The sequence below is a fragment of the Polyodon spathula genome, chromosome 6 (genome assembly GCF_017654505.1).
Source record: "Polyodon spathula isolate WHYD16114869_AA chromosome 6, ASM1765450v1, whole genome shotgun sequence".
Classification (NCBI taxonomy): Eukaryota; Metazoa; Chordata; class Actinopteri; order Acipenseriformes; family Polyodontidae; genus Polyodon; species Polyodon spathula.
The window spans coordinates 45,272,276-45,300,028 of record NC_054539.1 but is presented as its reverse complement, the minus strand read 5'-3'; the positions used below and the strand labels follow the sequence as shown (position 1 = coordinate 45,300,028).

The 27,753-nt window shown below is 36.2% G+C and overlaps 1 protein-coding gene across 1 annotated transcript in view; it reads right to left on the bottom strand.

Annotated features, from left to right (window-relative positions):
* The window catches only part of macrod2 (mono-ADP ribosylhydrolase 2), a 754,657-nt gene that overhangs the window by 172,691 nt on the left and 554,213 nt on the right, over nucleotides 1–27,753 (bottom strand). The window contains exon 8 of the mRNA XM_041252938.1: nucleotides 21,737–21,810. Within this exon, the coding sequence (XP_041108872.1) occupies nucleotides 21,737–21,810 (74 nt within the window). The remainder of the gene's footprint in view (nucleotides 1–21,736; nucleotides 21,811–27,753) is intronic.

Here is a 27,753-nt window from a genome sequence, read left to right as displayed (position 1 = left end):
ACAATATAGTACATGGTATAGCCCATACAGTAAGAAGTGAGGCAGTAACTGAGTTAGGAAAGTATTCCAAATAACTGAAAAACTAACATAATACACCATTACTATTGTTATATCCTGGGTATTCTGAGTGTTAGTGTTACCTGTTACTGAAGCTTAATTTTCAAAATTGGTCACAGCTTGTTCCTTTCAAGTCAAAGTCTGTTTGAAAATAAAGTGCAAGTTGTCAACAATCAATGAGCGCAATGTCAATCTGCACAAAGAGATTAAGGAAGACCAACATCAGGTTATATTTACCCACCTTCTTCAAATAAAGAAGAAAGTATAGGAAGTTCATAAATCATTTTCAGGTAAAATAAACAAACTGGCAGAGTACCGTGGTCATGCATCTTATGTACTACCTGTAAATGTAGTTTATATCCTGCCTGTGATTTAGTTTTTTGATTATTATTTTACCCATTATTTTCTCACAATTTGCAATGCCCAATCGCTTTCCCCTCACCGCAAAAATAGCTCACACAACTCAGGAGACCCGAAGGTTCAGTGGGCGTCTTGTGGAGATTGAAAGAGTATGGCACTTAAAATGGTAGGCTTTGTAAACACCACTGGAGAGTAATATCTCAAAGAGGCCTCAACTGGATGTTAGCTACCCTCTCACCCCATAAGGTAGTGGTCCCTTCCGGGCAGGGTTGTACATTCTGTGGGGAATGTTACTGCCTTTGCTGAAGCTGTTCTGTGAATAGAATTCACATTCCGACACCATCACCTTTCACAACAATTTAAAGAAATCCCATTAAAAGAAAAAAAAAAACAGAACAAAACATCACGAGAAAGACTGCAGGTCTAAAAGAGACTTTTTACAGTTTCACATCGCACTTATCATTGCAATGAATTCTGCTTTGATGCAGCAGAAACATGGTTCATCCTTAGATTCTTAACAGTTATAAATGACACGGACTTCTAATCCTAGTTAATTTAAGATGTTATTACTGTAGATGAAGTGAGTGATGACGGTGATAAGCAACGGGTCATAAACCTGGAAATTGATAATATGCTGTCAACCTTTTACATGCCTACACAGACTTCTTGTGATCTGGTTTTGATCAAGGTTTTATTTCTCCTTCATTTCTTTCACTTATTACAAGCACCCCACAAATACATAAGGAGTGACTTATTGAGCTTTGATTTATGTCCATGTAATACAGTCCTGTGGTCCAGAATGGTGATCATGAAGTTCACACACTACTGAGCATCCAGTCTGTGTGAAGTAACTTATAAAGGCAGAACTTTCTTCTACATGCCACTAATGATTTGTTGTATTTATTTATTTAACAAGTCTGTCTTAGATACTTTCCAAATCCTGACCAAAAGCCTACATTCTAATATGTTTGTTTTAAACGATACAGTACATTGCTAGTTTAAATATACACAGCACATACTATTATTTCAAAATGCTGGATGCAGTCTTTGAGGCAGGCTTCAGCTAGTGCCAGTTTCTAGTTTGTCATTGAAACATGATGTAGGCTTTACAAAACACACGATTTACTGTTGCTGCCTACCGTGTTGCACATATTTCTGCAATTTCTTTTATCACAAATTATTTAGATATTTTAATTTACACATTCCTGATCAGCTTCGAAAAAGGCAAGGATAACTTTGGATGCTGGGGAATGCAGCCGAACAGTTTCAACCAGTTATTTAGTCCTGTAAAAACATGTAGTGAGAGCATCCACTGTTTGAATACAAATAACAAAGAATACTACGCAGACTAAATTCCTGGAACTATGCCTGGCTTAGAACAAGCACAGTGGTTATCTGGGTGTAGTAAAGATAGCAAGTACACAATCGATATGCCACCAAAAAAGATAATGATGATGCAAAATAATGCCAATATTTTAACAGTACACCCATCTTAATTTAACGATGTTTCACTCCACGTGTGAGAAGGCTTATCAAAATCTTTTATATATTTGAAGATGTGACCATTATCTATTCAGGGACACCAAGACATTTAATCAAATGACTGACACCAGTCACATTTATTCATCTGTTTCATGACACACTACATGTTATTGTAAAGTTATTGGTAAGTATTGGGAAACTACATAAATATTGGAAGTATTACAATCTAATAGAATCACATTTTCAGTAAAGATTTGCCAAATTTCCACATGGCACATTTAGCTCCAGGTCTGTCTTATTTATTGATGCCCTTCTCAGTTACAAGCAGTAATAAATTACCTTTGCTTTGCCTGCTCTCTCCACTTTTTTTTTTTTAATCACATTTACTTTAGTTCCACACAATGGCCTCCCTTGGCACCTGCAACCTTACACACATCAATCTTTAAAAGAAAAACTATGCGAACAGCTTCTGAACACAGTGCATGCCAAACAGCTTCCTTTGGGAAGAAATTTCTGTCAATCACTGCTTACACAGAACTAACACAATGCCGCTAGATAATGACATCAATTTAAAAATATGCACAAAAGCCATAGCTTCCTTAAGGAATAGCTGTGCAGAGTGTGCCATGTGATACATTGACAATGAACCCCCTGACTCAGGAAAGTTTGTGAGTACAAACCAAACTGCAAAGATTCTCAGGTTGAAATTTGCGGATTTAAAGTTTGTTTCCCTGATGATAGCCTTACAGATCTAACTTAATCCTGGAGACGTTTGTTCACCACTAGTTTTTTTTTTTTTTTTTTTAAGGTGTAGCATAGTGTTTTTCAGAGCTATTTAGCATACGATGTAGAATTAGAAAAAAAACAAAAACAAAGATATACACATACGTGTATATATATACACACACACATACGCATGCACGTGCACACACACACATATATACCTGTAGGGAAGTTGCAGCCAGTATTCTAATGATGGCAGTAATAGCCACATACCTGTGCATTAGTCTTACGTTATTTTGTAAATAAACTGTATTTTGCAAGACTCCATAGCATACACTGTTAAATGTTATTTAACCCCTTAGGTCATGGCTTACTAGGTAGTAGGGATGTGCAGTAAATGTAAGACTGGTCCTTTCACATCCAAGGTACTATTACATCCTTGACCAGGATCCAGGACACAAAAAGAATAATACTTTTAATTTTCCACTTTTGCTCTAAGAGTACAATTTATTTAATGTTTTGAGACTTATTTGAACAAATCAACAAGGAAAGTTCAAAAACTGAAGATTATTTTATGTAAATTCTTTATTATTAAATCTCAGAACTGTTCTGTCTTTAAGAATGGTCATAATTTAGTGCAGCTATTCCAAAAATAAACATTTTAAAACATGTTAAGATTGGCATGAAAAACAAGCCAAAAATCAACATTTGACTTATAATTTATAACCTCCCCCATTTAACCATGTTGAGGATGTCTTGATGCAAAACTAACAGCAAACAACAGTTATAAGAGGACATTTTGCTTTGAACAAGACACAAGGATATGATGTTAATCTCCAGATTCACCTTAACAATATACCCAGGGGTAGCTGCTTGAGGTACTTGAAAAATAAATCAGGTAGAACTATAAGAAACTAAATCAAGTAGACAAACAGTTCTATTATTGCCTTCTTCAGTGTATTGTGTCTTATAGTTTTACCTTAGAACTATGCTTAAGCATATTGAATTTATGGCTCTAACTTTGTTTTAACTTATTTACATCTGAGCACACAGTGCCTTGCAAAAGTATTTAGACCTTCTCAGTTTTCACATTTTGTTGCCTTAAAGCTTGCAGTTATGACACTTTGATGTAGGAATTAATATGAATTATATACACAACCTACTGCACACACTCAAAGCAAAAACAAAAGGAAATTAGTAAATAGACAAACTATATGAAATAAAAATGGAAAACTCATGATTGCATAAGTATCAAACCCTTTGCTGTAGCAAACCTAAATTAATTCAGATTTACAAAATTACCTTAAGGAGCCACACAATTAGTTGAATAGCCTCTGTCTGTGTGCAATATTAGTGGTTCTCATGATTTCAGAATAAAAATACCTGTCTCTGTGCCTGTCTCAGAAGCCTTGATCACTGAAACTGCAAATACATTCACATAATAAATAATTACCATTTGGCCTGGAAACAACCCAGGAGGCCTATACAACCTTTTCATATTTTCTATACATTTTTCACAGATGGCTGCCAATTTCAAGCAGTTCTCAATGTTTTGTTGTACTTATATTCATGGGAATAAGCACAAATTATGTTACAACATCCAAACTACTGTAAGGGATTTCCTTCCCCTCATTCTTAGGAAAAGATGTTTAGTTTCCATGTGTGTGTATTTTATGACATTTTTTCTATAAGAAAGAATACAACCAGGTAAGTGTATTAACATCAATCCCCCCATCTGCCAACTGTAGGTTACTATATTCAAAGGCTATAATAATAATAATAATAATAATTGTAATAATAATAATAATAATAATAATAATAATAGTCTACATATAAATATATTATAATAAATCTATAATATATAAGCACTACTGCATTTTTTACAATTTCTTTAAATCAAATCAAATCTTTTTTCTTTTTTTTTTTTTTTTTTTTTTAATAAGATTCATGTCATTGTGAAATACAGTGCCCTTTGAAAAATGACGGTCCGGTTTTACTAGAGAAAGAATTGCTGATGAAGATTACTTTGTGGCTCAAGGTTTATGGCTTAATCCATATTAATATGAACATCTTCAAAAAGGGGAAAGTGGTCATTACATTTTTCATAATCTTCACACTCCTGCAAGCCACAGATAGTGAGCATAATTAATGCCCTTGACAAATGGTGAAGTGCTTATCCTCTGTTATTTATTTTTTTCTTCATTTTTTTTTTTAAATAAAAAAAAAGCTAAATTGAACCTCCTGGGCTTGTTTTATATTAGGATATCCTCTTTTTAATATGTTGCTGCATAAGAGTATTCTTCAGAAACACTTGACATAACATGCTCAATTGTTTCCCAAACTGGAACTCATACAGCGTGTTTTGGTATTGTGACAGTAGCTGTAGACTGAGCCTTAAATGTATTTTTTCATTTCAAAACTCGGCGCAGTGTGGCTTTATCACAAGGCACCAGCCATTGACTGGATAGGCTTCTGCAAATTAATTAGCATGCGTTTTTAGATAGTTTGTCAGAATATAATCCCCTCAGAACTTGATATGCTGATGGGCACGAGACAGGGGAACTACTGTTCGAGTAAACAGTCCAGACAAGATACTCTGAATTCAAAGACAGGATCATTTTAATTGCCTATTAACAGCACCCTTTAACCCTTTGTCATTCATAAACTCTAGATGTGCATTGGTCTATGATATGCAGAGCTGCTGGGCAATATGGAAAAATTATTTTATTTACCTCATGATGACCAGCAGTGAACTATGGGTTATCATGACTAAATTTCTCAGACTTGCATAATATAAATATTATGAGTTTACAGACAAGTTTATACAGTTAAAAGCACAGATAATCATGAAAAACATTTCCAGCAAGTGTACTCAAACTTTTGACTGGTACTATATATATATATATATATATATATATATATATATATATATATATATATAGATAGACACACACACAAATCTTAAACAAGGTCTGCCAATTGAAACAAATTTCTAACAGTGAAAAACTACAACCACCACAAAAAAAAAAAAAAAAAAAAAGCTCAGATATCATTAAGCCTTCTCCCAGGGTTAAGTCTTTGATTGTGGTGCTCTTCACAGTCCTAACATGAGGCTTCATTTTCCTGCTGACACTCTTTTCATTTCAGTATATTAAATCAATCAGTTTGGTCACTTCAAAGACGATTTATCTTTTTTTGTACAAAGAAGCTAGTGAAGTTTGCGTAACAAAATTGTAAATGAGTGGATTATATCCATCAATTTTAAAACGCCTCTGTAATTTTTGCATCTGAAAACTATACTTATAGCTCAATGTCAATATTGACTAAAATATCTGAAGATTGATCACAGTTAATTTATTTATTTAAACATTCATCCATAATTCACAAAAAATTCAGTTATGAGTTAAAAGAATAAGGAAAATGTTTCTGCTTTTATAAGTGCTGTTTAAACATTCTTATTTTTATAAAGATCTTAAAATTGATACAGTGTCGAACGTACAATTATAAGACCAGTGTAGTGGTTTTTTTTATAAGTTTAAAATGGCAACTCACGAACGGTAACCTCAATATTGTAATGGTCCAGGCAGCATTGTGGGACTGCTGTGACCTTTAACCAGTTAATATTGTGCCAGCCTGCCTTGGGACACTCAATTGGCATGGCGTCAACCTGTCGTTTGGCACTGCAGTGGGGGTTACAACTAGAGTGACTACCTTTTCAAAATGAAAAAACGGGACACCTGCCATTTCTATTTACACACACACACACACACACACACACACACACACACATACATATATATATATATATATATATATATATATATATATATATATATATATATATATATATATATATATATATATATATATATATATATATATATGTGTATATATATATATATATTTTTTTTTTACTGTTTCCCCTGAAGAGCAGGGGGGTCAGGGGGGGAGTTGATTAGTTGTAGTGATTGTGTGAGTAAAATGATTAGAAATGGAACCTGCATAAAATATTTGTGAACTAGTTTTTCCTTTAAGTCTGAATTTCAAATAGGTGTATTTGTATCTTTTATTGTTGTGGACTATTTGGCTGTCACTGTAGTTGCAGTTCTGTCTCAATGGCAGCGCACTGTGTTTATTCATTTTTAAAAAGGGAAACTCAGGAACGAACAGAAATGCAGCACTCTGACTGAAACACTTCACAGCATGTTGATGCAGAGCAGTGTTGCCAGGTCCGCGGTTTTACGCAGCCGTGGGAAATATTAAGGACTCGTGACTTGATAATATGTTTAGATTGATGGTATAACTTTAAAAGATCGAACTGTTTTCATGTTTGCAATATCGTTTGTGATACAGTACCAGCATTAGTATTTCAAAAAAGGAATCGCGCTGTAATTCGGTTGCTGGCCTGGTATGAATGCTGATTTGTCCCTTCAGAGCTTCCGTACAAATTTGTTGATACTGATGTGTGGATGAGCTGTACTGGGGCTTGTAGTTTTTGTCAAATTTAAACCTTTTGAATGCATCAGTTCTTTCACGCTGGGCAATAAAATGAGTGCTCCCACCTTGCATAGTTTTATTCATCTTATTTATTTCACTGAATATGTCTGCGAGGTAATCCAGTTTTGCCAGCCACACGTTATCTTTCAGCACTTCAGAAAGTTCGGGTTTCTTATCAGCTACGAAAGTATGTAACTCTTCCTTGAGATTAAATATTCAGGTAAGCGTTCTGCCTTGATATAGCCATCTCACCTGTATGTATGAGCAAGGAATGGTGCTGTGCACCCACTTCATCACAAAGTGCAGCAAAATACCTGGAGTTTGTTGATTTGGATTTAATAAAAATGAATGAATATTATGGCTGTGTTTGGAACACTGTGAAGACCTGGTTCAATATCTTTCGCAGCAAGCGGCTCTCGGTGTAAAAGGCAATGTGTCCAAATAGCACGAGGTGCAACAGCTTTTATTTTTTGCACAACACCAGAATGCTTTCCTGTCATTGCTGCAGCTCCGTCAGTGCTGACGCCAATGCAATTAGACCAGCTAATTTTTTCTGAAGTCATAAAATCATCTAACAGTTTGAAAATATCATCTGACTTTGTTGTTATCTTGAGCACCTTGCACAACAAAAAGTCTTCCTTTATTCCCTTATTCCACACATACCGAACATAGGCGAGTAAATGGGACATTTCAGAGTTGTATAGCAAAATCGTTGTCACGCAGCTGATCAATGCACTGCGAAACTATGTCTTCTGACCGTCGTTTGACAGTGTCATTTGACATTGGTATTTTCTTTTGCTTTTTATCCGCTGTAGTTGTGGATTTCATTATGGCTTTAATGCCTTAATGAATTCCACATTAAAGCCATAATGAAATCCACAACTACACCGGAATCCACATGAAAGCCTTTCGCTCAAAAGATTAATGCTGCTTGTATTTATATATTTCATGGTTGGCAATTAAATGTATCCTTATCTGGAATGTATGGGTTGTTTGTATTTCCAACCATTTTTCCTCTGCTTTGTAATCTGTCGTGCTCACGCTGAAATAGCTCTATTACATCATATGTAACCTGAAAACGTGATCCGTAACCTGAGAAAGTGTTCCGTAACCTGAGAACACGTTAATTTCTGCACATGCTTATGATATGCTGAAGCTAATAGGTTTCAGCGTGCCATAAGCATGCAGGGAAAATAACACCTCAGGTTTATTTTTGGAGGACCCCTTGAAACCTCCTCAAGGCCTCCTAGTGGGCAGCAGACTCCCAGTTGAGAACACCCGCAGTATATGATATGATACATTACTAGGCCTTTCTGATACAAAAAAATATATAACAAAGTAATATGCTGATAAACTGAGGGCAATGCGCTCAAACAAAGACAAAAAACATAATGTGCACAAATGAAACATGGGTGCTGATCATACTGACTACCATACTATTCTAGGTTATTTTGAATTCAACTAAACTAGAACAATTTGTTATTTTTGGTTTAGGTGGATTCAAATGAAGCTGGTTGAACCAACCAAATAGAAGACATCCTTGGGAGGTGTGCTTACAAGAGCCACTACCTGGGCAGAACCACGGAACCTTATCCAAGCCCATCCAAATGTAATCCTCATCCATATCATCCACTTGTGTAGATAAACCTGCCATCCTACACCACCTGCAGCCTGCTGAGACTGAAAAGAATTTATATTTGAGTTTGTTGTGCCTGCCAGTCTGAAGGAACACTAAGTAAAAGACACACGTTCTAGTCATCTGAAGGTTAAAAGGTTTGTCCTGGAGGTATTGTTTTTTAAAGCAGTCGGTTTAACTTGAAGTAACATGGCAGGAAACTGTATCAGTTGAGACACAAAGGTCGGTAGACATTGTCTTTTTTCAAATGAGTATTGCTGCCAAGCTTTTTTTTAAATTGAAACATATCACCAACTGTATACTATTTGTTGTACAAAATTCTTTTTGACCACAAACCACCCTAACACTATTCCCCACCACTGCAAGGTTAGAAAATACCAGATCATTCTAACATGAGGCACGTTGGGATGACCTACAAAAACTTCAACCTAACAAGGCCACAAATCCATTACCATATCCATAGAAAACATATTTACTTGATAAACTAAAGCACACACTGCAAAGCTTATTAGGATCCCATTTAAATCCAATCCCTTGGTTGTGTTAACAAATGCAAACATACATGATTGCATCAGTTATTTGTATTTATCTCACTTGAATTCTCTAGGAAGGAAATTATATATTTGAATTTGTTATCTTTAGTAGGCAAAACAATGTATGTTTCTCGTCAAAAGAAAAACAAAAATAATTACAATTGGTTACGGAAGGGAACTTTGAAATGACCCCTCATTTTAAATATGCAAGACTAACCTATGTGTGTGCTCTGGTGTGTACTGCATAATTATTTGAAACAAATTGAAATTCCCACATGTAACGTTTTTTTCTGCTTTATGGATTATTGGCCATACATAACCATGTAATAACATGGTAATAACCTTGTAAATACCACTGGTTCATGTTCTTATATGTAATTGGTGGAATAAGTATGTAATAACATGAAGATGACCTGTACCATACTGCAAAAATCTAATTGCACCTTGTATCAAGATGTTGTTCACAAGGCTATTTTCCATACAATTACACAGTAGTGGCAACATAAGAGCAGGACTCATCTAGTTAAATGGTTATTAAAAAACTGTATCTGAGATTTCTTTTAACCGAATTGGTCAATATGAGGTCCCTAATGTCTGTTAAAGGACCTAGAATGCTATTGTTGAAACATTGTATCTTTCCCACCCTTCTGCTGACGTACCTGGAGAACATTTAGTGATAATTGGCATATTCACAAGGCTGCTACAAGACTTCTAGTTAAAGCATTTCAAAGCAAATAATCTCATAGAAGTAGTACTCATAACTGAAAGCGGTCTACTTTAATGACCAAACAGTGGCTGTTCTAAATATTGCTTTCCTTAAACTTTCAGTTATTTTTCATAAACCTCTGAAGCATTTACCCTTTTCTACAGTGCATTTGGTGATGTTAAAGACATAGTTTAGGCTACATCTCCAAATGTTTCTAATGTTCAATGTGTGGACTGTTTTATATATATGTGTGTGTGTGTGTGTGTGTGTGTGTGTTCTTTATGATTCCCTATTGTTATTTCTGCTTAGATCATGAATTACTCTTCAAGCAAAATTTCCCTTTTTGTCTTCTAAATGCTGCATTTTTTAAGTGAGGTGGTCTCAGATATTTCTTAATATAGTTTTGAACGGATTTCAGGGCACGCTTCAAATGCGGGATTTAGTGCACAGCACAATGATTCTGTACCTCACTTCATTGCAATCAGCTTTGAATCAATATTTTTTAGACTGTGGCATTTTTGCTGAAATAGGTAGAAAGCATGGTAAACATTTGTTGTTGAAAAAAATTACGTTTATTTTTTATTTTATCAATTACTTTTTATAACACTTTATTATTTTGTTAATACTGCACACAAATATTAGGCAAACTTGGGTGATATAATGTATCCATTCAATAAGGGGGGAGCATGGTTCTCCCCAGGAATTCTGTACAGCCGGGCGGCAGAACATTATAGCCGGGAGCACTTTTAACGAAAAAATAAACTTACCTTACCTTAAATATATAATACGACAAATAATTCAAATAATGTGCTGTCTTTCGTTGACTGTATCTGATTGCTCTTTATGTTCTACATTTTCTTTTTCATTACTGTTTTTTATTATGGTAAATTACCGTGCTTATTTAGACACTGCGATTTGACTGGGGAAAGATAACGCAGGGTTATACGCAGGGAAACTTTTCACTTTCTTTTTAGCTTAATTATTGGGCTATTTGCTTCATTTTAATTTTTTTCTTTATGTTTTCAGGGCATTTTGTTAATGCACGTCTTTTTGTTTTTCGCTATCTACATTTTTTGTAATGCAACTGTTCATTTTATCATTTTTTTTTAAAAAACACAACAGTACTCACACACGTTTGGTCACCATCATAACTGGTGCATGAAACTGCAGTGTAATAATCGAGCACCTTTGCACTTAAGCATTTGTATGCCAATTGACACCAGCTGATATCCCATCACGCCTTTCTTCTTAAAGGCATACAGCCTCTATAAATGAACCACCAATACCTCTCACAATCATCTGGGTACATATTGTTACGATACCACAACAAAAGGAATGTGCTTTTTTTTTTCTTGGTGCATATGTGTAGCTATTATGTACTATATCACCTTACAGTACAATAATACCACAAAACATAGACTGAATGATAATACCCGAAAATAATCTTAATATTTTTTTTAATAAAGTAGCCGGCGCAAATACAGGGTGGATTGCTAGAAGCGTTAAAGGGGCAGCAGCATCTGTAAGACGGGTGGATCAGGTTTTTTCAGCCACTTTGCCGGGCGGACCGTCCGGCTGAAAAAGGTCTGGGGAGGACCCTGGGGGAGGACAATAAAATACCATTGTGGGAAACACCAGCAGGTGAAATATGACTTAAAAAGACCCCCATAATGTTCTTAGCTCCACCTGTGTCAATGCAGAAAATAGTATCCTGTAGCTTTAATTTCTTCTCCACTCACATTACAAAGCACTTTTTTAGAAATACTAATGTACAGTATCCCACGTTAAGTATACTTGAAATAATCTATGAAACCCAAAACTTTTTACATAATTGTATAATGCGCTGTACACAGACCTCTATGTGGAGTAATAGACCCATTATTATCTTATGTGGTACAACAGTTGTAAATTTAACAATCTTTTACAAAAAACAATGTATAGTGGGAAGTAACAGAAAGTATAGTTTTAATTGTGATATTAATCTGGGCATTCTTATATAAAGCATAAAGCCTGAACTTTGATAACAGTCTTTGTACTTTTGAAAAATAATTCTTGTCAAAAAGTTTGTCGTTGAATATGAGTTTCTTTTAGGGCTGTATTCTAATCACAGCGCAAATACGACTACAAGTGCAAAAATGGAGCGGAGATATAAAAAAAACCCACCAGGGCGCTGAAGTGGTATTCTGAAGACACGTCCTGCGCCGTTATATAGCGCCTGCCCCACCATTTGGAGTTAAATTTTGGAGTGTGGTATCATTAACATATTCGCAGAAGCAATTCTGATGACAGCGCAATGGGGTTCCAAATAGACAATTGAGCACTGTGTTAAGACCTGCTGAAACCAGGTTTATTTAGTGGTGCAATCAGGAACTTTAACAATTGAACACACTATAAATAGCAAAGTAGTGCTAAGTAACAACTGCGTGAGCTTGGACTGACACAGAAAGAGGAAATCAAAGAAAGAAAAGTAAAAGAAAAGAAAAAATAACAAAACGTGAGAAACTAATATTATTATTCATAATTTAATAACAAACAAATATGAATTAAAAAAAGAAACTATTTTGCAGATACAATGGAGTACAACATTCACTTTCACGAGGACTGTAGCGATGTATTTTCATGGCAATTATTACAGGTGAAAATTTTTACGTCCACAATATGGAGATCAGCATAACAGGAGCACCACTTGTGTATCTGCGTGTGTATGTCTGTCCTTTCTTTCCTTGGTTGTTGCTAGTGATGTGTGTGTGTGTGTGTGTATCACGTGCAACTTTAAACGAATTAAGTGCTGTGTACACTTAATACAATGCATTTGCTTTGTTTCTGTGATTGAAATAAGTCACTACTATCGGCAGACCTGAGACAAGAGATCAGTTTCGCTGCCTTAATGTATGAGCTTAACTAGTTTGAAACATTATAACGAATTAGAAAATGGATCAGAGATTTCCTTTAACCTGATTGGTCAATACGAGGGCTTAAATCTCTGATAAAGGATCTTGAATGTTTTCTTTCAAACTATGTTTAATCACTGTTCCAATTCAAGCCACCCGAAAATATGTAAATACAGTATTCACGTATTTTACCTTTTGCCTGCTTGTTGAAAGCTTGTTCCTCGCTGTCCTATCTATTTATTTAAATTTAGTATAGCAAATAAAGATAACAAAATAAATCAAGAAAATGTTTGCTGTCAGTGGCAATACAGTAGCCACAATACCTTAGCAACTAGTCTCTGTTTTGAATGCCAAATTGAAATCAAACAACTGCATGCAGTCTGATTTAGTTTCAGCAACTTTACTTAAGCACATCACAGTAACAACACAGGCCTGTCACATCTCTTCTAAAGCCAGGAGAAGAGGCTTTGACTTTATGAACACACACTGTGAAAAAGTAACTGAACAAACAGCAAGATCAGGACTAACACATACTGCAGATAACTAGTTTATTTTAATTACTCAATTTTATGTTGCTAATAAATGTTAGGACCTGACGGTATCTTAGATACTGAAAGGTACACAAATGCATAAACATACACTCAAAAGGCAAAGAAAAAAAAGTTTGCTGTACTTTTATTTTTTACATGATCTTTTCATGGAGATGGTTGGACTCTGGGAAATATTCCATGAGAATTCCATAAGCCCAGGTTATATTGAAACGCTAGTACATTAAAAGCTCAGAGGGAACATGATGCAGCACTTCATATCCAGCTAGAAAATGAATCAGCTGCTGCTACTGGTAGACAGATCAGGGAGGGTAATAAGTATTTTACACTTTACATGTAGTAATGTCAATGTCATGAAATAATGTACCTTGTATAATTATTATAAATAATAAATGATTGTCCTACATGCCTCTGCTATTAATACAGCAATCTCCTGTGTTGTAAAGTGTGGTTTACGTATTCTTTCGGCGAGTGACCTACTACTTGCTGTTCTGACTGGCGCTGTTTTTTCTTGGTCTGTGTTACTGCCGCTCGACATGATCACCACGTCTACATTCAAAACAGAGTCTTGCGGTGACACAAGTGCATACTGTCTCTTAAAGGGATTGTTGCCTCGCCCTGATTGGATAGCAGATTCCCCAAACTACTCAGCCTTGATTGGCTGGACGCTGTGTGTGACTGCATCACTAAACGCGCTTGTGCTGGGTTTTTAATTTAATCAGAATCGCACTTTTGGAAAAGCCACACCCTGCGGGGTAGAAGGGTTGTCTTTAACCACTGTGTCTGCGATTGCACTTGTTTCATCAGAATCGAGCCCATAATATCTAAATTATTGTATCCTTTACTTTATATTTGTCTTCACCATACCTCACAAAACAGGCTATGACAAATTAGGGAGACATTTTCATACAGCAACGACACAATTGCATTAGAATGTTATGTTCTATGTGCTATGTTCAAACAAGGGTTTGTCAAAGTAAGAAGCAGTTAAAAATAGACACACAACAAAACCGGGGTTAAAACAAAGGAGGATGGCTGGGCTTTCTTGGAGTTATCGGTGGAAAAGGCCACACTTCTCAAATGTCTTTCAAAGACTATGGGCTAAAATGTTATGCACACCCCTGAAATGCAATACTCTATTTTTTGTTTTAATCTATTTATTTATTAAAATGTCTCTGCCAACACCCGCTGTAGAAACACATTTGTTATAGTAACTGTCACTACAGCAAAGAAAGGGCAGAGTGTTTTGGCCCTCTGAGCGCAAGTCTCCTGTCATTCGCCTAGCCATTGTCTGCTGTGCTTTATCATGCTTGCACCTGAATAGCAGAGCAGAGATGGTGTGGGACAGCCTCATCTCCATAGTGGTTCTCTTATCAGGCCTGCAAAATGACTTGTCTGCTGGGGATGATCCCTTGGCTGGGGCTTTAGGGACACTGTCACATCTCCTTGAGGACAGGCAGAGAGCTCTGCACAGCTAAGCAATCTATTCATTCTGAGTTGCATGAAAGGCTATATATATATATATATATATATATATATATATATATATATATATATATATATATATGTGTCACGGTTCAAAACAAGATAAAGTGCAAATTGACTGCTAACTTCCAGATAATATTAGAGGTGCATATACTTAAAACCTAATTGGAATGTCGAAATTACAAAAAAAAAAGGAGAAATCATTGTATTGTAACCAGACCTTGGGAGCGGTTTTAAACAAAGAGACACCACTATAATATTAGACAAAACCATTTCTCTTCAGTAGTTTTTTGTATATTGTTGTTACTGCATCTTGTAAAGCGTTTTGTGATGGTGGTCCACTATGAAAGGTGCTACATAAAACTTTTCACAGACTTCTCAGACACTATTGGTATTGCCTCACCATTAATGTAGAAGTTCTTATCCACTACTTTGCCTTTAATTATAGAGGTGCTCCTTGACTTAGTGGGCTTGAATTGCATTCGTGCCCATTCAATGTTATTGATTGATTGATTCTCCCTGGTGAATAACTTTTTTGCAAATTTGAATGGGTCTTTATAAAAATTAGTTCTTGCAAGCTCCTTCTTTTTGCATTGTTTCCGTAGGTGCTCAGCTCTGCGCAATGTTGCAAGCTTATCTTTTATGACCCTTTGTAACAGATCGACTGCCGCCTCCTGACTTTGTTCTGCTCTTCTCCATTGCTTCCCTAGCTGCCTCCTTTCTCTAACCAAGTGCTCAATATCCTGCTGCCGTCTAGACTTTACAGGAATAGTTTGTACTTTCTCCTTTCTTTTTTCAACTCCAAACCTCTCGCTTCCATATGCGTAGATGGTATTCCCAAATTTATCCAGCTTCTTTTGGACTGTTCCACCTAACATTTCCAATGCAAAACAGATCTGTGTTTACTGTGTCCCACGCTATCTTCTCACAAGCTATTTAACTCCAGGTTGTGCCCGCTGAGATTCTTTTCTCTCTTACGCTGGTTCATCTGACCGGTTTCACAAGGATCATTATGTTCATCACTAATTGTGTTTATGCAAGTCCTCCTCACATCTATGATAGGGGTGCTGATATCCCACGAACTGTGGTTTACTTCCTGTTGATGGATTTCATTCGACTGACCTGACTGACTTCGTAACAAATACTGATCAATGCAAGGCCCTTGTCCCTTCTCACTCAAGCATTTCATTTTCCCTTGATGAATCCTCAAACCCCTAACCATTGTCAATTTGCTCCAGCCACAGACACAAACCTGGTGCTCCATGTCTTTGCTGACTACAGATCTTGAGCTAGTCCTTTGCAAAGTACTCTCCGTTCTCATATCCGTTTCCTTTCCTATGTCGTTAACCTTGTTGGGCGGGTGTCTCCAGCATCCTGTTCCATTTAAAAACACAGAGCTGGATGCTGCCGGTCTAGGTGGCTAACCCCTGCCAGCCCCAATGGGGTCTATTTCCTCCTGTCAGCTGTCTCTCCAGGCTTCGTAGAATATCTCCTTAAAGTCTTTACTTGATAATTGCCACCAAATGCTAACACACTGCAGTGAAATGCAGCAGTTTCCTTAATGAGAGGCATTTTATTGAAAACAAGGCGACAACTAAGCTGATTAACATTCAATAAAGTCTCTCCATGACAACAGCCATTTTGATTAAGTCAGAAAGTGTTTTCTGGCTGACTGGATATCCAAAGACTCACTGTCTTAACTTTTGGAACAGTACACTTACAGGGTATATACAATTATTTAAATGGATAAACCCTACATCATTTGATTTCTTTCACACTATAGGGTTGTCCTGCTATTCATATTAAAACCTATAGATCAATGTGCTCTGTGAACTGGGTTTGCAAATAAAATGTTGAGTGTCCTCAATAGCTGACGAATAGATTATATTTTGTGACATATTATTATAATCTTAGATGTTGAGAACAATAAACTATAAAAAGTTTACTCCAGAGAAATAACACTATTCCCACAAACTTCAGAGATACCAATAGTCAAAACCCGCAACACATATTCATCATTTGATAGCAAATTGAAGTTTTCCTTTTTCCATGTATGCCTTTTTTCCACCCAGCAATTTAATTGCAGTTATATATTTGTTGTCACACCTGCCACTTCTTGCTGTAAACACAATCATTCAGCTCAGTTGGGCTTTCCACTTAAAAATTTCAAATACACTATGTTAGAGCATGCATTTTCTATTTGCTTTAAGGTGTTCTATCATTAAAAGATGTCATTACACAGTAAACCATCCTATACAAAGCTGCTTCTGTTTTACAATACACCACACCAGAACTCCATATGTAAAGTCAACGTCTGAATATGTTTTATCATAAAAAATAAATTAAAAAATAAAAACAAGAAATATGCAGGCAGTAATGCACGAGAACATGTCAGATCCATTGTTCACATTCTGTTTTAAATTATTAGCAGCCAGTCTCCTACCAACAGAAAACTATAACAGACAAAGTAGCCAATGAGAGTGATACACAAAACATTGGGTACCACTTCCACATCTTTCACTGTTCTGTATCATTAAAATAAGGTTCTGTAAAACAATGTTATGGCAGTGGTTTTCAATACTGATTCTCAAGACAACCTTTCTGATTTCTTTAATTTGTAGTGCTGTGATGGTGATGAACAGGAACTGTAGCTTTACGCTGTATAAAGTGGAAAGCCTGTAACACTGGCTTTGAAACCAATATTTCTTCCTAGTTGAATCAAGAACATGGACTTTTGAGCGTAGGATGACCAGTGCCTTATGGAAATAACTGTCTGTATCATTGTCATTTTTCCAAGCATTTACTTTGTCTCATTGTTCCCCGTGAAATGGATTAAAATTGAGACACCCAAGAAATAATTCTAAAGCAACTTAATTACTCAGATCTGATAACAGTTTCTTAAAAATAAATAAATAAACAGTGGAGTATTGTGTTGTATACCCTTAGGTTAAGTTGCTATAACTCTACCTCTAATAGTACTCTGCAAGTTTTTGAAGTAGTTGAGTGGTGTAAAATGCATTCCTTAATTTATATAAAGAAAATACTCAAAACATTATCGATGAAATGTATCACTTAACCGCTTTGCAGCAACCATCGGTTACAGTTTGAATGATTCCCCTGGTGGTCTTTTCAGTAGCCGTTTTCTTCTAATATATGTTCACTTCTACGCTTTATGTTCGATTCTCTGCCTGTTTTTGTAAGCTGTGTAACTACTGAAATTCCTCATCAGTCAGCACAATGGAAAAAGGAGGACTTGCTGCTGTTCTCTGACTTGCTTTGAAGATGGGTTTTTCCATTTATAGTTATCACCATGCTAAACTAGGTAATATAGGAAATATGGGGTGCTACTATGATTAATTTAATTTTGTATTTTAACAGTTATGGAGAGACAAAATGAATGTAAACAGAATGTATTAAGTGGTCCGAGAAAGGGCCCTGCAGTACATAACGTGGCACTACCTGTTTTGTTTTTTTCTTAGAGCAGAGTTGAGTATTTCCAGAGTTTTACAATCTCTGTTAATAAAGCCAATCAGTGACATCAGCTATGCATATTGAATTTCCAAACCATTAAAAAAAAAACAGTAAACAGCTGCACAGCAGTATGTATGTGCACATACATACTGTAGGCCACAGTCATGTCCTGGTATTAAACAGTGCTCTGCTAGGCTGCCTTAATCCTGACCTGGGGGTGGAAAATCTTGTGGTCCCTAAACAGAGCAATTAACTCCAGGCCATTAATTCCAGATTGAGTATTAGTTTGTTCTATCTTCACTTTCTCTGATATATAACAAACACATTCTCAATACGTGATTTCTGTGCTGCAGCAGATATCCTAATGTCTTAAAGCTCTTCATTCATACAGGAATAAAGCTAACTAGCTGTCAACAAAGAATAGTTACCTCAAGTAGATTTTGGCCCATGATTTAGGTTGACATGAAAGCTTAAAGTTCTGGAACTGTCTAAATATTGGTAGCAATTAAAAATTAACTGTAAAGTGTGCCTCTCAGAGACAATACATTATTTGCAGTTTGTCAAGACGTTTGTCTCTATTTTAAACTTTTCAATAAGGCTTTATCATTGGTCTACAGAAGAAGGAAAAAAACCTTCTTCTGACACACACACACACACACACCCCCCCCCCCGTCCAAAAAAAAAAAAAAACATAGCTACTATTTGAAAGAATCTTCAGTGGACAACCAAGATTACATTGTGTTATTCTACATTGTTTCAAGACATTTCTGAGATAAATACCATCTTGGGTTTCCATTCGGGGCGCTATCAAATCTTTTCTGAAATGTACTGTGTTTTTATTATACTGTACGAGAAACAGCATGGACTATGAAACAATGCATTAGATAGACTATTTTATTTTGTTTCAGCATAAAAAAAGAAACACATTTCATGTTTTCAATAGCTATGTACTTTACTTACAGTATTGTGGATAATAGGAACCCTATTACTCAATTATCAGAGCTGAATCATCAGAAATAGGTTCAGCCTCTACAGTGAGAACTTTAGCTGGCTAAACCTAAAATCTAATTAAAATACAATACAAGTGGACAATCCAGAACATTAACAAAATAAACCTCAATGCACCCAAAGCTGAAAAGCACCTTGCCCATATGTTTCAGCGGATTTAATCTTGATATTACTTGATTATTTATTATTTTATTAATCAAATCTAAGATATTGCAATACACAAAGGTCAAATTCCTTTAAATAACTAACCAACAAAAATATAGATATACAGTACTGTGCAAAAGTTTTAGGCAGGTGTGAAAAAATGCTGTAAAGTAAGAATGCTTTCAAAAATAGACATGTTATATAATAGTTTATATTTATCAATTAACAAAATGCAAAGTGAGTGAACAGAAGAAAAATCTACATCAAATCAATATTTGGTGTGACCACCCTTTGCCTTCAAAACAGCATCAATTCCTCTAGGTACACTTGCACACAGTTTTTGAAGGAACTCGGCAGGTAGGTTGGCTCAAACATCTTGGAGAACTAACCACAGTTCTTCTGTGGATTTAGGGAGCCTCAGTTGCTTCTCTCTCTTCATGTAATCCCAGACAGACTCGATGATGTTGAGATCAGGGTTCTGTGATGGCCATACCATCACTTCCAGGACTCCTTGTTCTTCTTTACATTGAAGATAGTTCTTAATGACTTTTGCTGTATGTTTGGGGTCGTTGTCATGCTGCAGAATATATTTGGGGCCAATCAGATGTCTCCCTGATGGTATTGCATGATGGATAAGTATCTGCCTGTACTTCTCAGCATTGAGGAGACCATTAATTCTGACCAAATCCCCAACTCCATTGAAATGCAGCCCCAAACTTGCAAGGAACCTCCACCATGCTTCACTGTTGCCTGCAGACGCTCATTCGCGTACCGCTCTCCAGCCCTTCGGCGAACAAACTGCCTTCTGCTACAGCCAAATATTTCAAATTTGACTCAGTCCAGAGCACATGCTGCCATTTTTCTGCACCCCAGTTCCTGTATTTTCGTGCATAGTTGAGTCGCTTGGCCTTGTTTCCACATCGGAGGTATGGCTTTTTGGCCGCAAGTCTTCTATGAAGGCCACTTCTGACCAGACTTCTCCGGACAGTAGTGTACCAGGGTCCCACTGTTTTCTGCCAATTCTGAGCTGATGGCATTGCTGGACATCTTCCGATTGCGAAGGGAAGTAAGCATGATGTGTCTTTCATCTGCTGCAGTACGTTTCCTTGGCCGACCACTGCGTCTACGGTCCTCAACGTTGCCCGTTTCTTTGTGCTTCTTCAAAAGAGCTTGGACGGCACATCTGGAAACTCCTGTCTGTCTTGAAATTTCTGCCTGGGAGAGACCTTGCTGATGCAGTATAACTACCTTGTGTCTTGTTGCTCTGCTCAGTCTTGACATGGTGTATGACTTTTGACAGTAAACTGTCTTCAGCAACCTCACCTTGTTAGCTGAGATTGGCTGTTCCTCACCCAGTTTTATTCCTCCTACACAGCTGTTTCTGTTTCAGTTAATGATTGTGTTTCAACCTACATATTGAATTGATGATCATTAGCACCTGTTTGGTATAATTGTTTAATCATACACCTGACTATATGCCTACAAAATCCCTGACTTTGTGCAAGTGTACCTAGAAGAATTGATGCTGTTTTGAAGGCAAAGGGTGGTCACACCAAATATGGATTTGATTTAGATTTTTCTTCTGTTCACTCACTTTGCATTTAGTTAACTGATAAATATAATCTATTAACATGTCTATTTTTGAAAGCATTATTACTTTACAGCATTTTTTCACACCTGCCTAAAACTTTTGCACAATACTGTATTTTTCAAAGATCATTGCTTGCTTCCCTTCTGCATGTCAAGTTTATTCCTATTAGCCTGGGATATAAAGATGTGTAATACTACAGGCCATAAATCCATAAGAAACTTGATAAATCTACAAATCAATAAAACAACTGAAAGCTGAGGTGCAGCATAAAATATTTTACTTCAATATGAAGTGAATCTGAGATATACAATGACATTTCAAACCAGTTCAATAACGGCTATTGTTAAAAAGCTACAACCTCAACCACGACTATCCATGCTTTTACATCCAAAAAAATAAAAGTAACAGTCTACTCTTGGATCATTAAAGCACCTAGAGTTTGAAAAGGTCTCAACTTCCTGTCACAATACACAAGTTTCCTTTTATAATTTATCTACAAAGGAAACATTCTAGCTTTTTTTAAATGTCATTTTTCTTGTAAATGTGAAATTTTAAAATCAGAAAATAACATAGCACAATTTAAAGTAATGAAAATCGGACATACCTCATTAGTGTTTCTCTTAATCCAGTTTCTGACAGTTTCAAGGGCAATTTCAGCAGCAGGCTCATTTGGGAAACCTAAAAGAAGATGAAAAAGGTTATGCTACCACTTACCATTCATAAGAGTTAAATATTATATATATATATATATATATATATATATATATCTATATATATATATATATATATATCAATATATTTATTGGAAAATTCAGTGTGTGTCTTGTATACTTCTCTATTGTTTTTCAACCACACGGACTGCTTTTAAAAGGTTGAATTTTAGAAATTATCACTATTGTGCAACTGTAATTTGTACCCTCTTTGCAACTGTGAGTTAGTAAATGGCAAAACTTTATTAAAAAGGTTGATGGAATGTACAGCCTTGACAGAGTTCTAAAACGATTGTGCATCATATATACAGCTCTCCCTTTATACCACTGTAGATCGGAGCCCTAGATTTAAGTGCTAATACTAGTGCAACTGTAATGGCATTATAAAGGGCTGCACTGTCCATATCATTTTTTGTTGTTGTTGCCTTAAAAATGTACACAAAGATCAAAAGTTACCCAACTATAAATGGCACAAAGGCCACAATGATGGATTTAACCTACTTTTAGCAAAGGCTGTCGAGAACGAAGCTACACTATTAAAAATTGAAACAGACAGAAAGAGATGGTTTCAGACAGAAACCAGCCGCATGGATCATACAGAACCACCAATGTCTGATACTTGTCATTGGCACTGTTATTACATTTATCTGCAGCATAATAATCTTATTACAGAAATCACACAAAATCTTACAGTGTAAAATTGTGCTTTAAAAAATGGAAAGGCTTTAATGGCAACCTGCATTATAGGATATCAATGTTTCCTGCACGTCAAATTTGAGATAACTACTACAGATGGTCCATTTACAGCCCAAGAAATATCCAATATGGTGATTAAAAAGTAAACTTCCAGACTGACTGAAAGGTAATTATAGGCAAGCACTCACTCTGATGACCTTCAATTCAGCATGTAAGGAAACATGCTCTTATGTTATTCAATGGATAATTTCTCATAACCTTTAAACTTGTGGGGCAAGCAAAACCAAACCTATTGAGGCATACTCTTCCAACAAAGATTTACTGATCTAGAGATGTATGAATACGTGATCTATTATGATGCATTCCATCACTGTCCCATTTTACTTCTATAATGAAAAAGTAATGATGTATTGACCACAGTGCTACTGCAATTGTACTGTTACATGCTGTATTAATCAGAAAGCTTATATAAAGCAGTGGATGATAATGCAACCTCTGTGTTAACACCCTTTATTGATTGAAAACAAAATGGATATAAAGCAAATTAATTTTTAATAAGGCCCATAGTGTTCTCTGCATATGGCCCAGCAATTCTGCTTTCAGTCTGAACTGTATTGAGCCTGTTTCTATAATATCCACACAATAACACATTTGAGATCACAGGGTTCAGAGGTGGAAAAGGGAAAGTAGATCAGTGATAGAACTGTTTTTAACGCTGCATTTGTCAGCTCCCGGCAACTTGCAGTCTTGTCCTTGAATTTTAACAGAAAGCAATCTCCAAGCACACGTGGGAATCGAATCACTTGAGAGGTACAGCTCACGGAGCCTCCCAGTTAAGTGATTTCTTGAGCAGCAGCTCAGACAATTTTGACAAAGGCTCAATTCCACAAAAGACAGAAAACAGGTAAAGTAATACGATCGGCACTGGCCCTTGCTGTAGGGAGCGAGTGCCATGAATACTGAAGACTTGAGAGCTGAGACTACTGAATACACACCTAAATAAATGTGGCAGAAATTTGCTTTGGGCAATACACAGAAGATATCCAACTATGCTTTTCTTTTCTATATTCTGGATATTAAGTGAACACTAGAAAACTGAGTTTAATACAATAATCCAATGATGGTTCAGATGCAAAGATGCAATGACATGAACTTTCAGCTTATTAATCTTAAAAAAAACCTCCCCAAACACAGTGAAGATTCTATTGGTGGTAAAAGCATTACTTTGTTTATGTTAAGTAGGTCTTATCATAAGGGACAGGACAAGCCAAGTCAAAAGCAGCCATGTATTGCGGCGAGTATGTTTAATCTATTTAACATACCATTTCTACAAATGCAATATTGATTTTTGTTTTATATGCATTAATCACACTGGGACAGTTTCCAAACGTGTGACAAGCCACAGCTAAGGGTCACAAGGCCCCACAGCAGCTGGAAGAGAAAACAGTGATACTGAAAGCAAAGACAAGACCATGTACTAGCAAGGTCAACATTGTCAATTGAAACACATTCTGTTTTCTGTTTGTTAACACTTTTTCCACATATTCCATTTTTGCGATGCTGTCAAATCTATTTATTCCCTCCAATTGCTCATTGTCTGCCAGTTCTGGACTTTTACATGCCTGGGACAGGAGACTTTCAAAGTCCTTGGATGATTTTCTGCTCCATAGCTCACCAGCTGACATTGACCTGCTGTGGGCGATCTTTAAGACACACATGTACAGCACAATTACCATTGTGGTTAGTCATTTAGTTTATTTCCATCAGCTTTCATCTTACAATGGAAAAGCCAATTTTAATTGTTTTGGAAAAAAAAAAAAAGTGGTTTAAAACTCACCTCTACCGTAAAATGAACACAACAGATTAAACAAACCACGGTTAAGCCAATGTAGAACTAACAGTTTTTTTTTTCTTGCCTTTCCCTTTTTTATAAGCAGTTAAAGTATTCTAGTTCACAGCAACCTAGTGTATCTGACAAAGAGCCGAATTTTCGCATCAGCCCTAGAACAGTCAGATGCTATTTGATGGTTTTCTAGGCTCCTTCCTGTTTTACCCTATGCTGGGAATACTGCAAGCCCAAGAAAATTTGTCTTTTCAGATCTTGTGATATGATCTCTGCGGTGCCTGCCACTGATGAGTACCCAGGTGACGCTCTGTTATTTCTGCTACCGGTGCCATACTTCATCATAGGTGGTTCCACCAGAGAGAGCACAGCTATGGATGTCACCGGCACACCTTTGCTGTTGCGGCGGCGGTGGCGGCTGCTTTGCACAGCGCCTCAGGAAGCACTCAGCCTGAGTCAAGGGCAAAAATGCCTTTAGCTTGTGGCTGATAGAAACTAAACTGGGCCAATGGGGCTTGCTTGTCCCCATCTGTCCTTTTAAATATAAAAAAAAAATACTGTACCTCCCACGCAGAATTTTACAATCGCACAGCAAACTAAAAGCATCTTTAATAATAAATTCATCCAGACATTTCTTATTGTTTCAAGATCCACACATAAATTAAACACAACGTTAATTATTACATATGTAGTGGTACATTATCATGGATGAAAGTGGCCAGTGATCATTTTGACTGAAATTCCTAAGGCAAAAGCAATCTTTTGGCCGGCTCCCCCACCCCCACCCATTTTGGACCACTTTCAGAAGCAAATTTGAACTTGACTTTGTCGAAAAAGAAATTCAGAGATTATTCAGACCTGTCAACTCTCCCTTATTTGTCAGGACTCTCATATTTTTTGGACATTTCTCCTAGGTTTAGGACCAGGGGAGCACTGGTGCAGGCATGCATTCAGTGCACAAGGCAAGCTCACATGCATTACTGTCTACAATAGCTTTGCACACGATAAGGCCTCCCAGTAAAAAATAAATAAATGAGAATGCTAATTTCAAGCTTCTTGGACAGCAACATATTCTCACACAATCATAAGCAACGTTGTAAAAAGGCATACTTTCTGTAAATGATGCCAGTCTTTCAGGAGGACTGATGTTAACGGTGGGAAATGGGAGCAAGAATTATGTGTGTGGTAAGCACGAGAGATCACACCAAAAAAAGCCAGTGATGCTCAGAAAACCAGAGCGTCAATAACATCTTTCTTTGCCAAAGGAAAAACAGAGATCAAGAAAGTTACACATGCAGAGACCTTTACATGTTGTGACTGGTTCAGCAAATCTATATTAGACATGTTCCCAGACACACAAATTACAAAATATGCTGCAGGAAAGTGTAAAAGTAACAAATAGTGAAAGGCTATTCTATTACAATTTCAGCATCAATTTCTTTAGAACAGTGGTTCCCAACCTGTGGTACATGAGTAAACTCCAGGTGGTCTGCAAACAACACCCAAAATTAGGTTATGCAGTTCTTGCAAAAACCCATTTCTACACAATCACACGTTGTGCTACTACTATTACTAAACAACACAGCAAACAGCTTTAATCATGTGATGTATATTTATATGATGCCATGTATGTAGTCTGCATGTGTCCCTTTTAAATATCTGTTTTCTTTTATTACAGGTGTGTTTATAAATTAATATTACATCTCCCTTTGATGCAATACCAAGGATCGCCTTCAAAGTCGCCATTAACTGAAACAGCTAACAGCCAACTAACTAAATAACTTAGACATTATAATTGTCTTGACAAAATTACAGACTACTTTTTTTTTTTAAGCCAGCAATATTTTTAACGTAACTGCACATATTTCTAATCTGTGCTCATTCTACTGTTTGTCTTCACTGAATTTAAATTAAGAAAAACCATAATATGTCTGTCCCAGCCATTTCACACCACAATAAAGTAGCGCACTGCACTGAATATTCCTAACTTGGTTGGAATGACTAAATAAAAAATAAATACATGCATCATTAAAACCACAGTTTTAATACTTTTATACAAAATATGTGCTACAGTGTTGGAATATGCCATTATTTCAATACGTTTTTGGAGAGACCAACTGCATATAGTTTCCGAAGTTAACGTGAAACAAAAAGAGGCTATACTTGACTTGTGAACTGCCCCGTAGTGTGAATGATCGATTTCAGCTCCATGGTATTATATGGGTTTATTCAGCCAGGTTTTTATATATATATATATATATATATATATATATATATATATATATATATATATATATATATATATATATATATATATGCCAAAATTAAACACAACTTAAATAATGTCTACAGTCTGTTCTTGAAGCTGTCACATTTAACCAAAATGCTACGAATTCTATTGACTGAGTGCCACCAGTCCTGTTTAATTTATACATCACAGCCCACAAGAAGTGATAAGTAACATCCTGTACACCCTCCAATCATTTTTTAATTTTTCAAATTGCTTCCCACCCACCTCGTCTTCGTATTCCGGTGTTTTTTATATGTACATCGAGCAAAGTTGGCAAATAATACATTGTGTTAGGAATGGATTGATTAATTTGCTAACGAGGTAACTGTTGCAGGGACCAACTGGTATTTACATTTACTGGATCCTTCTACAGATAGAAAGCTTTCACCCATGCCTTATATATTTATCTCATAGTAGCATGGCTGCATTTATGAACGAATGGGTTGTAACATATCTTAATGCTTTGCTGGATATTTCCATCTTATTTTTGATCTGATGTTTCTTATTTTCCCTCACAGTTCATTTCAACTCCACTCTGCCTGTTCAAAAACACCATAAAATGAACCTCAAGAAAGAAAATGCCCTACTCTCTATTTGAAGTATTATGGATTTTCTCATGGTTACTGCATCTTGTAAAGTACTTTGAGATGGTGGTCTGCTATGAAAGGCTTTATATAAAATAAAGATTGATTGATAGATTGACAGCAACCTGAAACTACCGGACCCAAAGCTTGTGATTCACTGGTAACTAGAGTAAAAGTTTGGCCAGGTATACAGTTTATGTGAACTTTCAAATCTTAGCAAGAATATTATAGTAGTCTGTTTAAAAGTTTCAAGACAGCGGTTACTTCTGCTAACTTCAGCAGTTCACAAAGTGTTATTAAGTCCAAAATGAAGTGAAATCCTTTGATATTGCAAAGGCTTTTTGAAGGAACTTCAGCCCTTTTAAAACTAGGAAGGGGACTGATATAAAATGTTACTGTATTTGACAGTTGCTGGGGGTTAGAGGGGACTATATTCTGTTGATCTCTGTGCAGTCTCTAGACAGCAAGCGCTCATTTAACGAGGACAGCATCAGTAAA